The sequence below is a fragment of the Vombatus ursinus genome, unplaced genomic scaffold, assembly GCF_900497805.2.
Source record: "Vombatus ursinus unplaced genomic scaffold, bare-nosed wombat genome assembly UNPS02014863.1, whole genome shotgun sequence".
In the NCBI taxonomy this organism is placed as follows: Eukaryota; Metazoa; Chordata; class Mammalia; order Diprotodontia; family Vombatidae; genus Vombatus; species Vombatus ursinus.
In genome coordinates this window covers 34623355-34638038 of record NW_020954641.1, presented here as the reverse complement: position 1 = coordinate 34638038, position 14684 = coordinate 34623355, and the positions used below count along the sequence as shown (strand labels likewise).

At 39.8% G+C, this 14684-nt stretch overlaps 1 protein-coding gene across 5 annotated transcripts in view; it reads right to left on the bottom strand.

The window, feature by feature from the left end:
• The window catches only part of PPP2R2B (protein phosphatase 2 regulatory subunit Bbeta), a 459792-nt gene that overhangs the window by 68365 nt on the left and 376743 nt on the right, over positions 1-14684 (bottom strand). Inside the window, exon 1 of one of the 5 annotated variants that reach the window (XM_027841651.1) lies at positions 11721-11736. The exons of 3 other annotated variants lie outside the window; for them this stretch is intronic. Coding sequence is in view for 1 of the 2 variants with exons in the window: in XM_027841649.1 (XP_027697450.1) it covers positions 3886-3903 (18 nt within the window). In the remaining variant the exon portion in view is untranslated. Of the gene's footprint in view, positions 1-3885; positions 3965-11720; positions 11737-14684 lie in introns of those variants that run through there. One more of the 5 variants, XM_027841649.1, reaches the window with a different exon arrangement.

The window sequence follows — 14684 nt, the reverse complement described above, 5'->3', positions numbered from 1 at the left end:
CCTTCTGGAGATGGTTTATAGTTTTGTGGAAAGATCCTTGCACCTTGAAGACTTAGGAGACCTGGTAGGTTTAGCACTGATGCATTCTATGATTTTGGGTCAATGATTTGACACCATTGGGCTACCAATTACACAATCAGTAAAATGAAGGTATTAATACTTTTCTAACCCTATTTTGAAAGGATAGTCTGTATCAGAGGAAATGATTAATGTGTCAAAGCTTGAGAGGAAAGTTATTAAAATGCAAAGGATGATTAGATTATCGCTAGGTGGGGTAGTAGATAAGAGTATTGGACTTGGAGTTAGAATAATCTGAATTCATATCTTGTCTGAAACACATGTTAGGGGGCAGCTAGGTGGTAGCTAGGTGGATAGAGCACTGACCCTGGAATCAGGAGGACCTGAGTTCAATTCTGGCCTCAGACATATAACACTCACTAGCTGTGTGATTCTGGGCAAGTCATTTAACCCCAATTGTTTCACCAAAAAAACCAAAACAAAAACAAAAACACATGGTAGCTGTGTAACCCTGAAAGTATACTGACTCAGTGACCCCATCATTCCCAGTCTTCCTTGGCAATCGGTGTTGGGAGATGCTGCCATCACATAGTCTACAGTTTTTATATTGCCTGCTATCTAGCACACAGCAGGTCATCCCCTACTTGTTAGCCAGCATGTAGAAGTCTATTCCCCTTATTTATAACCTTATTTCCTTATTAGGTGGCAGTTGGGGAGGAGCTGAAATGCAATGGTCCATCTCCTTTTGCTGACGTGGACCAATCTGAATTGTCTTTATCTCCTTACAAAAATTATCAATAAAAACTGACTCCATCTTGAATCCCTTGTTGATCTTTACTGATCAGCCCATCAACGTGTTTCTACCTTGACATATTTTTTAATAAATTCCTTTTAATTCTCTTTTTTTCTGAGTTTTGTTTCATTAATCAGGGCAAAAGCCTGAACAAAGGGTTTTCCTTTTAACAGCTGGGCAAGTGACCAAACATCTCTCAGCCTCAATTTCTTCATCTGTAAAATGGGGATAATAATAATATCAACCTCTCATGGTAGTTGTAAGGATTAAATGATATACCATTCATCTTTGGAGATAAATGTATGTGATATACAAAGCACTTTTCAAACCTTAAAGCACTATATAAGTGGTAATTTATTAGTAGTTGTCTCGTCATTATTGTAGTAGTAGAAATGATAATCTTCTTCATATACCCTGGCCAAGGATGAGGATTAGCTAGTTAGGTGTCTGTGGTATTTGGGTGTTATAGAAACCATTTACTTCAACATTCAGTATTTAAAATATATTGCATGCTTTTACCTCCCAGGTACAAAAGGAAATTTATCTCTGAAGTTTTTGTAGTCTGTGGAATAATAGAAAAAGCATGAGATCTGGGATCATATATAGTTCTGCTACTTACCAGCTATATGACCTTGGAATGAATGAATGAATAAATGAATGAATGAAAAAGCTTTCTGAAGTACTTGCTATGTGCTAAACAAAACCCTGGGAAAAATTACTTAAGTTCTTCAGGTCTCAGTTTCTTCCATGGTAAAATAGGGATGAAAATATTTTCATTATCAACCTCACAGGGTTTTTATGAAGGAAATTCTTGGTGATCCATAACATACTATGTAAATATCATTTCCTCTCCCACAGAAAGAGGCAATTAAGTGTTTGGATACCTGTGTATAAAGAATACTCTACAAGGGAACAGGAGAAATGGGACCTATGTGGACCTCCCATTGCTCATAAACTGACTCTGGGTCTGCTTCATTCCAGGACATTGTCTGATGCCTGAGATTTCCCAGGGCTGCTGAGGTGGGGAAGAGAGCATGACAGCCAGGATCAAGCAGCACCAGAACAGAGAAACTGCCAGCCCAGAGTCTCCGCTTAATGTGATGAGCCTGCCTGCTAATTCAGGCTGACATATTCAATGAAGCATCATTTGCCATTGAAGGTCTCTAGGTAGCCACTGGGGTGGGGGAGCTCAGGTTTTGCCAAGAGAGTGTGGGAAGAGGCCTGTCATGCAGACCTTTCTCTACCACCTGCTGTGTGAAGGTAAAGGTCTGACTACACCCTGAGGGTTCCCACATGGAGAACAAGAGAAGGAGTTGACAGCAAGACACACAGGTTAGGGATGAGGGAGGGGTGGTCAGAATAGAACTGCTATTTCCTACCTGCTTTGGCTATTATTTCTCCCAAAGACAGGAAGTTGTCCTTCCCAAATTTAGGAATATTAACAGCTATTAAGGTCGGTCTATATTTCTCTCTGGCTAAAGGGCATGCATTTGTTTCTTGGACGCCTTCAGCTTCTGCTCCTAATTAGGGACTCCCTTAGATCTACAGTGGGAATTTAAGGAGTTAATGCTTTTGAAAGTACTTTGAATTGTTAAGTAGCATTGTTGAAGGTTGCTCTGTGGAAGAGGAAAGATGCTTGCACTTAGAACTGGAGGCTCGGTCAAATCTCAGCTTGGATACTTACTAGATAGATGTATGGCCTAGTGCAATTCCTCTGAGAACCTCTATTTCATCTTCTGTGAAATGAGGATAATAATGCTTTTGAACATAAGCAAGCCACTAACCTTTCTGGCCTCAGTTTCCTCATCTGTAAAATGAAAAGATGAATGAATAAGCCTTTATTAAGTTTGCTATGTGCCAGGTACTGAACTAAGAGCTGGGGATACAAATTCAACAGTGCCTTCTTATAGTCGAATGGAGACACAAGGTATATGCAACTATATACAAATAAAATAAATGCAGCATAAATTGGAGATAATCAATAAAGGGAAAGCAGTAGCATTAAGGGCAATCAGGAAAGGTTTTTCAGGGCCAGGAGTCTGGAGGGCATAGAGGTAGGGCAGGATTTAAGGCTTGGAGGACATTAGGAGGTGATGGTAGATGGAAAAACCCAGTGATCCTCCATCTTACTGGAAGGAATAGAGTTAGTGACTCCTATCTCATTGAAGCCCATGTGAGCAATCAAACAGCCCAGATGAGTTTGGGGCAGCCAGGGGCCAGGAGTGGGGACAACAGAGGAAGGCACCCCATTGGCGGTGGGCCTTCCTCTTGCCTGGCATCCTAGGTGAGCTCTGGGTGGCCCAGGAAAGATGCAAGACAAGACAGGTGACTCGTGGTAGAGGGTCTTCTTATCACACCGTGGTCTTTGAGGGGTTTCATATCTGGTGAAGATGATGTCTAATATGATATCAGTTATTACTGTTGCTATCTCTAAGGTTATTTGCAGATCTTAATCTATACTCTGTTGGTCTCATTGCTTTGTTGTGCTCAAAGTGCTTTGCGAATGTTTAAAGATGGTACTATTATATACGTGTAAAGTAATAAGACTGTATACTCTCAGATCAGGAAGGGACCTTGGAGAAAATAAAATATAGAATTGATAATATATATATATATATATATGTATGATGGATAATATGTAAATGATAATAATTGCTCCTTTTAAAGTGCTCCAACGTCTACAAACAGTTTATAAATCTTGTCTCATTTGAGCCTCATAACAATCCTGTGAGATAGGTTCTATAGAATCTACAGGAATATCCCCATTTTACAGATGGTATGTATCAGAGGTAGCATTTAAACCTAGGTTTTCTATCCCCTCATCCAATTCCACCTCCCTTGTGGGTTTTGTTTTGTTTTTTTACAGATGAGAAAGCAGAGGCTCAGGGAGGTTAAGCGATTTGTCCGTAGTCATAGAGTTGATAATGATCAGAGGGGTGACTTGAACCTGTCTGGCTCCTCGACAGCTGCTCCGTTCATCACTTCCTCCTTGTCATTTTATAAATGAGGAAGCTGAAACCTAGAAATATTGAGGGACTGGTTAATAAGAATGAGAGAAGTTTAAAAAAAATTACCTTATAGTTCCCCAGCATTGTTATCGTTTCTGAAATACATTATCTCATTTAATCCCTACAAGATTCCTGTGACGTAGACGGGTAGGCAGCAAGGCGGGATGGAAAGAATGCTGCATTTGGAATAAGATGGTCTGGGTTCCAATTTCTTTCAGCTCTCCTCTTTACTGCCAAGGTCTCATTTTTTTCTCTTCTGTGAAATGAAGGAGTTGCACTGGTTGACCTGACCCTTCGGGTCTCTTCTATCTCAAATTCTACAGTCCTGTGGCCTCCATTATACAGAGATGGAAACTGAGCTCCAGAGGAATTAAGGGATTTCCCCCAGGGTTGTACAAGCAACAAAGAGCATAGTTGGGATTTGAATTTCAGATTTAGCATTCTATCTGCCTTCGTGCCGGTTCACCTGCCCGTAATGGGATGACCAAGATAAAGGTATTCCTGGCCATCATTCTGGTGACCTGCTAGAGGTCAGGGCAGAGAAGGCTATGGTAGAAAGCAGGGGCATGATTAGAATGATAAGAGAAGCTGCTGTAGTAGGGCCCAACTGGTTTGGAACTACGCAGAGCCTGGGGGGCTAAAGGAACCCCCTACTCTTTTTGATTCCATTGAAAAATCTTTGCTTGTTCTTATGCTCTTTCTTGGAAGCTCCATGCTGCTTTCTTGCTTCTTTCACTCCTCCCCACCCCCACAAACACACATCTTCTTTCTCAATATCTTTTCCTACACTCCCTCTTGGGAAATAGCAGATCATCCTTTCTTTTCTCAAACCCATTTACTAGCAAAATGAATGTTGCAGTCATTTGGCTTATTTGGTGAGCTCGCCAGTAATTCTTCACAATATTTCACAACACCTAAGTGCACATCTGTAGGTCAGAATGCTCCACTCTGGAGACATACATCAGCAGTCAAGTCTGGGTCGGGAAAATGGGGGCCGTTTTCAAGCTCTTTCTGAGCGGCACACATGAAAATGAACAGCAGGTAGACCAAAGACGCAGTGCCTCCATGTACCTATTTACTTTTCACACAAGACAACACAGCTGTGTTTACCATGGCAACCTCCAGCACCCCAGCAAGCTGATAGATTTCAAGATAATGCCTTTAAGAGAGAAAGAGATGGATAGACAGGAGGGGAAGATAAAGATAGAAAGAGGAAGAGTAGGTCAGAATGCCTAGAGACACACATTTGAGCTAGGCTGTAAAGAATTTTTAGTTGCTTACTAATCCTGGGGTCAAAATTGATAGAGAACAGCAATCAGATGTACCATTTTCCTTTCTGTAATTCAAAGGTGATAACTAAGACAAAATATTTATCCATTATAATCCACATTGTAGGGGCTGAACAAATACTATAACAACTTACGTGTGTAGAGCACTTCAGAATTTTCAAAATGCTTTCAAACATTAATATCATTTGAATCCTACCACACCCCTGTGAGGAAGAGTACTCAGAGTACTGTTACTCTTATTTTACAATTAAGAATGAGGAAACTGAGGCCCACAGAGGTTAAATGGTTTGCTCAGTGTCACATAGCTCGTTAGTGGAAGATCCAGGTTTTCTGACACCAAGTCCAACGAGTTGTTTCTCTACCCTCACTCCCTCTCCAAATAGTTCATTTCATATTGTGTATCACATGGTCAGATACTAAATAGGAATACAAAAAATGGAGCAACCTTTCCTCATATTTCACATGGCATGTATTCTTAATATTCACAGGACTCGTTGCGCCAGGATCCATTCATCATCCCATATCTGATGCTCATGATCTTTGTGACCTTGAGCAAGTCACTTCTCTCTGACCCTCAGTTTCCTTACCTGGAGGGGTTAGGCTAGAAATCCTTTGATGTCTCATCCAGACCCAAATCTAGAGCCTGTGAACTAGGACATGATGCTTTGATCACATCTTTCCCCCATGTAAACTCCTTAGAGACAAATTACTACTCTTTACACCGTAATAAGGTCAGTTGCGGGATCCCAACTATCTTCATCAGGGTAAAGCCTGGGTGACCAGGACAGGCAACCGAACTGTTTGCCCATAGCCCTGTGGAAAAGATGGGACGTCTCTCCCACCCTGGAGAGGAGAAAAGCTGGACTGAGGACAGAGTTTGGTACATGGAGGACTATATAAAGGGGATCTGAAATTTCAGAAGATTGAGCAAGCCTTCTTTTTAACTATTAGAATTTCATCAAGAATCCCCAAAACAAGAATAGATATGACTATGGAAATGAACCTCAGGTCAAGGGGAGCTTCCCTGGATTCCTCACAGGGCAACTCCCACCTAGCCAACAGGAGCCACAACAGACACAGGGAACAAACAAGGAAGGCAATGAATTCTCTCACACATGAGGCACTTAGCAACTGCTCAATGAAAATGGCTTGTGAAATGACTGGTCACTGAGCAGCAATTAATTGTTTTTCCTCCTTGCCCTTCCCCCCCCAAAGCATAAAGCTCTCCTTGTTAGAGACCATCCAAATAGTTCCTACCCGCATTGTCATGAAAATCTTGAACAATATGGACACTCCTAAATACATTCCTTATTCAATTACTGAACTAACTGGCAGGGCAGTAGCTGGCATTATATGTGCCCATTATTAAAGGGTAATTCAGTGTAACAAACCAAATCAAGTGCATACAAAGGCTGTCAAATAAAATAAACCACTAACAAATTAAATTACTTTCTATTTTCAGGAGGAAGAATGGCAGTCATTTTTCATTTTTTAAAATATGTCTTAATTTTTCTTTCTTAAACAAAACAAAACAAAAATATAAAGAGAGGTGTTTGAAAGTATTGGGCCATGTCAGTGCTGGGACTTGTCCACTGTGCCCAGGGTGATCTTGCCAGTGCCACTCATTGAGAGGTGGCCTCTCTCTCGGAGGATTACTGAAGCACTACTTATCACTCTGGGTGAAAAACATTTTTTCCCCCAGAGATTTGGTAGATATGGATCAAAAAGCAGAAGAGGCAGGCTGGCTTTGGCTCACATTTAGACAGCAGAGTTGTTTTTTCCTGAATTGGGCCAACAATCAAACAGGTTCTGCCTAAACTTCAGCTATTAAAAAAATAATGTTTGCATTTCCCTACTTGCATGTAGTCAAAGCTCTTGAGTTTTCCTTTTGGGCTTCCTACCTGGATTTTACTAGAGTGATTTTCACAAGGTTTCAGAGAAAAACCCTCCTGGATCCCTTGGGTCTTGTGGTTCCTAACAGGCTTCAACTTGGTAGCTAAATGGCATGGGATGGAGCACTGTGTTTGGGGTCAGGAAGACTGCCTCAGACACTTACTGTGTGTTTCTGAGCAAACCACTTAACATTTCTCAGCTTGTTTCCTCATCTGTAAAATGAGAGGGTTGCACTGGATGACCTTTAACGTCCCTTTTTGCTCTAGATCTGTGATCCTGAGAAATATCCCCCAAAGGAAAAGCAGAGTCATATTCAGGAACATGATAAAGGAAATTTGGATTTGGAGTCGGGATCTCTTTGCTGAAGGAACTCTAGAATTCTCTCTGAAAGGAAACCTAGATAGAGCTTATGTGGAAAGATTTTATATGATTTTATAGGAAAATCTTCCCAGAGAATTTAACAAAGGAATATGTTTGTACCAATGGAAAATGAGTATTTATGGAAGGAAATAATGTCCATTTTTGTCTTGTGTTTTTTCTTCCTCATGTTAACTCTGCATGGTGCCCCCATAAATCTGAAGTGTGGGATACATCTAAACCCCACCTTTCCCACCCGTACCTCCACTCCACAGGATTATAAAGGTAGGGCTCCTAGACCCCTCAAACACCCTGCTGCACTTCTCTACCATGCAACATCACATTAGCCCTAGAGCTAATATCTTATCAGTACTTCCTACTTCTGGGGCTCTTTCCTCCCTGTAACTGGAGAACAAAGATGTCTCCTTCCAGAACCTCCATTTAAAGAGAGAGCCCGGGTCGGTCATCTCTTCATTTCCCTGATGGTTGTACTCCTCTGGACTTTATCATGCCCCACCTATATCTTCTGCTACTCCTACCCTCCACTCCAACTTAGCACAGTGTCTGGCCCATAGTAGGTGCTTAATAAATGTTTATTGACTGCCTGAAATAAGTCTATAGTCACAGTAAAAGGACAAAAGAGGCTTTGCCCATGGGCACTGACATGGGTTAAGAAGATGGTACTTTCTCCCCATGGTGACTGCCTTCCTCATGCCTCACCTCCCACCCCACACAGCAGTGCACGACTGTCTTCAGGCTACCTGACCCCACCCCCTCCCAGGGACTTGTCATGATGGTATAACTTTTGGAGGGTGCAGTGGGGGAGTTCTGCCTGAGACTTGGACTGACACTCCTCAACCCTGCCAACCCATCCTATTTTTGTCCCTGGTGAAAATAATCCTAGTTAAGGTTCTGAATCATTTTAGCCCAAACTACCCCTTGTAAAACGACCAAGGCCTATTTATGAAAGAGGAAAATAAGATTTTTCCACTTCTGGCTTTGCTTCTATCTTTCCAGACTCTGCCATTAAGCTTCAGCACGTGGGCTTCTACATGCTGGAACATCCACTGGTCCTGTGACCTACTCCCTGTACCACGATAGTCCCTTTCTCCCATTGGTGAATTCCTCCGAGGGGGCCTCCATTTTGAGAAGAAGCCCAGGCCAGCCACTGTACATTATCTGACTTGAAATTATGCCGCTGTGTGGATAACTCTCCCTCTTCCCCTCTTTAGCTTTCTTTTGTGTGTTGTCATCCTCCATTACAGTATAAGCTCCTTGTGGGCAGGGACCAACTTTCTCTTTTCTTGTATTTTGTATCCCCAGCACTTAGCACAGTGCCTGGTATATAGTAAAGGCTTAATAAATGCTTGTCCTTGCCTCCCACACCTGAACAAAGACCTCAAAGCTGTGCTAACTTTTTGCTTAGGGATGGCAACAAACAGCTCAGAAAGCAACTGATAAGGTCGTGGCTGCCTGCTTCCCAGGGACATAAGGATTAATGGACAAATATGTATTGTGTTGTGAATTTCGTATGAGAACTGGAATTACAGATTGGTGTCTCTGATCCTTTGATTGATCAAACTTGTATTTTAAAGACATTGTACAGGAAAAATCAAATATATCTTCTGTCCATAAGATGGAGGTAAGAGAACATTTTATTTTTGGAATTTATAATAACCACCTGGAAGGAGAATTATTTCCTTCCTTTATGTTTGGAATTCCAGAAGAGCCACCTTCTGCTGTCAGAGGCAGAAATAACACAAACCATGAAAACTTCCCGGGGACTTGGTATTTTTTCAAACCAAAAGGCATCAAAGACTATTTTCATGGCAGACTTACAATTTCATGCTCTTGGTAACTTTGTTTTATGAGGCCTCTCTCAGGAAGTGAGAGGAGATACCTTTCCCTGAGAAGATAAATTTATTATCTAATTAATTATCCTTAGACTCTAATTCTGCCTTTTTCAGTTGTTTGTTTTCTTTCCCAGGCATTTTCATTGCCTACCAACATCACTTTTCTTTGGCACTTATTCTCTTTATCCACCCAATTTATTTTTTCTTCAAAATTTTTAAGGCAAAAGGGAAAAGAAGAGAAATTCTAACATAACCTAATGAAGTAGTAGAAACAATAGTTTGGAATGTTAGAGCTAGGAGGAACCTACAGATTAGTTAGTCTTCCCTCATGTTCCAAATGAGGAAACTGAGGACTTGCATGGTGCTTTAAGATTTATCAAGCTCTTTCCTCATAACAACACTGAGAAATAGGGTCAGGGAATATTATTGACCCCATTTTACAGATGATGAACCTGGTGCTCTGAGAGGGAAAGAGGCTTCCTTATGGTCACATTACAGAATGTCAGAGGCAGGATTCAAACCTAGGTCCACTGAATCCAAGTTTTATACTCCTCCCACCATATTACAGTATTCTTTTTTTTTTTTTTTTTTTGCTGAGGCAATCGGGGTTAAGTGACTTGCCCAGGGTCACACAGCTAGTTAAGTGTCAACTGTCTGAGGCCAAATTTGAACTCAGGTCCTCCTGACTCCAAGGCTGAAGCTCTATGCACTGCGCCACCTAGCTGCCTCTCATATTACAGTATTCTTTCAGAAAGCCAGGAACAATTGTATTGCTACTACACATTTGGTTTGTTTCATTATTATTTGACATTGTTAAAGGATACAATGTATTCCCCCCCCAAAAGTCCAGCTGATAGAAACAGTTTTATAGTTATTGCATTGTAAATTGTTGGGAGTTTTTAGTTATCTTTCTGATAAGCTGAGAGCCTTCATGAAAATTCTTTTTGTTTCAACCATTATTACTAAAAATTTATAAAATATAATATAGCCTCGGTGGTGCAGTAGATAGAGTGCCAGGCCTGGAGTAGGACACTTATTAGCTGTGTGACCCTGGGCAACTCACTTAACCTTGTTTGCTTCAATTTCCTCATCTGTAAGATGAACTAGAGAAGGAAATGGCAAACCACTCAGGTATCTTTGCCTCCCTCCCCCCCAAGGGGAGTCATGAAGAGTTGGGCATGACTGAGAAATGACTCAACCACAACAATATAGCCCATATTCCTTCCTTAATAAGAGGAGATACCATTGCCATAGGACCATATATTCAGAGTTGAAAGGGATATTAATAGTTATTAGTGGGGGCAACTAGGTGGCACAATGGATAGAGCACTGGCCCTAGAGTCAGGAGGACCTGAGTTCAAATCCGGCCTCAGACACTTGACACTTATTAGCTGTGTGATCCTGGGCAAGTCACTTAACCCCATTGCCTAGCCAAAAAAAAAACCAAACATACAAACAAACAAAATACAAAAAAACCCCAGTCATTAGCTCTCATCTTCTTGCTTTACAGAGGAGGAAACTGAGACCAAGAGAGGTTAAGTGACTTGCCACAATTATAATAACAGCTAATATTTATATAGTGCTTACTATGTGCCAGGCATTATGCTAAGGATTTTTACAAATATTATCTCATTTGATCCTCACAATAACCCTGGGAGGTAGATGCTATTATTATCCCCATTTTACAGGTGAAGAAACTGAGGCAAACAGGGGTTAAGTGACACGCCCAGGGTCACACAGCCAGTAAATATCTGAGGTTGGATTTGAAGTCAAGTCTTCCTAATTCTACGCCCAGCGCTTTACTTACTCCACCACCTAATTATAAAGCCAAAGGAAACTGGATGGAATTTGTACTTCATAAGCCTGAAACATGTCCCAGAAGTTGGATATTTTTTTGCTAAGTGCTACATACTAATTTCATGTAATCTTAGAAGGGACCACAGAGTTCAACCTCCTACTTAATGCAGGAATCTCTTCCATGACATTCCAGGCAGGTGGCCATCTAGCCTCGGCACAAACGTTTCCAGTTATAAGGTAATCACTACATCACAAAGCAGCCCATCTCACTGGGGAGCAACTCTAATTATTACAAAGTTTTTCTTTACTAACTGTATGACTCTGGGAAAGTCATTTAAGTCTTGACCATTTGATGAACCAATTCAACTCTCCGCTGTCCTCCTCCCTTGAATCACTTGTACCAATGTCATCTTTGTGCCTATAAAGATGCTTCTGAATGAAGAGAGAGAAAATCAGTCAATCACGCTGACCGCGTCTACTACAAATTAATGCGACACAACCTCAAGTGGGCCCTCACTGCTAGGCAGTCCTCCTATATGTCCCTTATCAACTCACTATACCACTCTCCAGAGTGGCTCTTCCAGACCTCCCATGGCCACCCCCCCAACTCTCTCAGCTGAGAACTGTATCTCACACTTTACAGGAAGAATTGAGGCCATTCACCATGAACTTCCTCTTCTCCCCTCTTCCTCATCTCCTATCACTAAGGTACCTTTTGTCACTTTCCTCCTTCACCCCTGTTTCTTTTCTTTCTTCTTCTTCTTCTTCTTCTTCTTCTTCTTTTTTTTTTTTTTTTGGAGATAATCAGGGTTAAGGGACTTATCCAAGTCACAAAGCTAGTAAGTGTCTGAGGCTGGATCTGAGCTCAAGTCCTCCTGACTCCAGGGCCAGGGCTCTATTCACTGTGCCACTGAGCTGTCCCAGCCCTTTTTCACATGATGAAGAGGCCTTACTCCTTATTAATTTAGAAAAATTAAGGAATCTAAACCCTATAGTTCATGAAATCAGTATATAAAATTTATGTAAATTGGAAAAATAATCAGCAAAATACAAATAGAAGGAAACCATGTATCTCTGATAAGGAAAAACTCAAGATTTAGCATGGCTAAATACACAATCCTATGCACTTAAAAATCCAACACTAGAACATTAAGAAAAAATACATTAAGCTGTAAGAAGTGCAGAAATAATTTACCAAGGAAAACAATAGACTTTTCAAAAGAGAGAAGGGATGATGCTTTCTCTATGCTTTCATTCTTCTATCTTTGCTCTGTCCTAGAGGGTCACATAGATAGCTAGTAGAAGAACTAGGATTCAAACCCAGGCCTTCTGACTCAATTTCCAGCGCTCCTTTCATTGCCCCTACATTGCCTCAATTCTTGCCTCCTCGCCTGTCTTTAGATGTGGTCCCTTACACTGAAAATGAATCCAAAAGAGAGAAGTTAGAATACAACATTAATGGAATTAAGAAATGTTGGCCTTAGACTCAGAATTATCTACTCAATAAAACTCTATGTTCTGTGAAGGCAACAGAGGGATTTTTTTTAAACAAGCAAATAACTTTGAAAAGTTTACAGAGACAGTGATCCACTTCAAGGAAGTCTCTGGCCAACAAAGTAATCTCCACGACAAAAAAGGCAAATATTTTAAATAACTTACGATTTTCAATTCCAGATAAATGAGTTGATTAAAATAAAGTGTGAGACTCTTCAGAGAACTAACTAGCTAAATCACTAAATAATTCAAAAAGGTATTTCAGAGAAACATAAGAAAAAAGGAAAGGAAGACCATGTGGAGGGTAAAGGGAAATGCCAAAGAAAAGTTATTATCATTGATAAAAAGGGAAGTTCAAGTTCAAGAAACCTAGTTATTAAAGAACGCTTAGGCTTAGTATGTTTAAATAGTTTAAAAAGTCTTTCATAGTTATTAATATGAAAAAGAAGAAACATGAGCATATTTCTTGTGATACCTTGTGATATTTCTTCTGAGAGTTAAATACCACTAAAAAACTTAGTTATTAACATAAAAATATTATACAATATTAATATAAAATAGGATTTTTGGTCACATTACTCAAGTATGGATTAATAATAGAAATAATAAGAAAATATATTCCATTCCAATAGAATGAATAGAAGTTCTAACAACTGCAATGCTAAATGAAAATGAATTAAGCTCTCCAATAAAATGAAAAACAACCATACCCTAGATTAAAAAATAGAACTCAACAATTCACTTCATACAGAAGACATATTTAATCCAGAAAGATCCAAATCAATTCAAAATGAAAATGATATATAAAATTTATCATGCTGCTGCCAGACTATAAAAAGTGAGTATAGCACTAATGGTATCAGACAAAGTTGAATTCAAGCCAGAAAGCATTTATAAAGATAAATAAGGGCATTATATTTTATGAAAAGGCTCTATACAAAATGAGAACATATCAATCTTAAATATACACATACACACACCCAATAATTTTACACCAGAATTCATTAAGGAAAATCTCAAAGTCTTGCAAGAAAAGAAATAGGTGTTTTATAATCAGTAAGTGGGAGGTTTTAACACTGCACCACCAGAATATAAGAAATCTGTGAAAAAAAAAAGAAATCACAGAGCTAATCAATATTAACCTGGATCAAATAGATACTGAAAGACAATTGCAAAGATAGGACAAAAAATGTACCTTTTTCCACACCAAAAAATGATTAAAATGACACAAAATAGATATTCTCCAACAAAGAAAAAAGTCACACAGACCACAACGTAATGAAATTGTAATAAACAATGATACTATGTGCTGGGTGCTGGGGAATAACAGTCTCTGACCTCAAGGAACTTACATTATACTGTAGATATCTTGCTCATGAGGAGTTTACAAGTCAATAGTGTCAGGAGAAGGGGACTTGCTCAGATGGAAATGGTGGGGTTGAGGGATGGGTGGGTATGTACAGTTATCCCTTACACATTGTGACTTTCCTCATCACAGTTTTTATGTTGTGGGTCAGCATAAGAAATTAAACAGAAATTTTTGGGAAGTTTTGTGGAAGCTGCAGATGACATAGAAAAAGTTTAGAAACTCAGAAATGCATAAAATGTATGTATAGTATTGTATAATATCAACAGATTTTATCTCGTAATAGCCGAATAATTCAGACTTCTTTTCGTAGGGAGGGCCAAAATATTTTGCACAGATTTTCCAGATTATTGGGGTGCTATGCCCCTAATGCCCCATGATGTGAAAGGGACAACTCTATATAGAATAATTCAGTTATGAGAATTGTTGTGAACAAAGACACAGAAACTAAAGAAAGTGAGACAAAAACTGGGCTTCACAGAGAGCACTACAGTTTGACTGAAACAAAGAATGTGTAAAGGTGGATGTAGTATCAGGATGGAAAGACTGGGTGCTGTGAGACTGTCGAGGGTCTTGAATGTTATGACCAGAAATTGATGCTTTATTCAGTAAATAAAGGGGAGCTGTGTACACAATTAGGGCTGTGTACACAATATTCCAATGAGGTCAGAGTGATGCCATTGTAGAAGTAATTATGCTTCTTGTTTTCAATATTACATTTTGATCAAAGAAGCCAAATATTGTATTACATTGTCTTGTTTGCTTGTTTCTTTAAATCAACCAATGAAGTTTTGGCTTGTTTTGTATCGCCAGAGT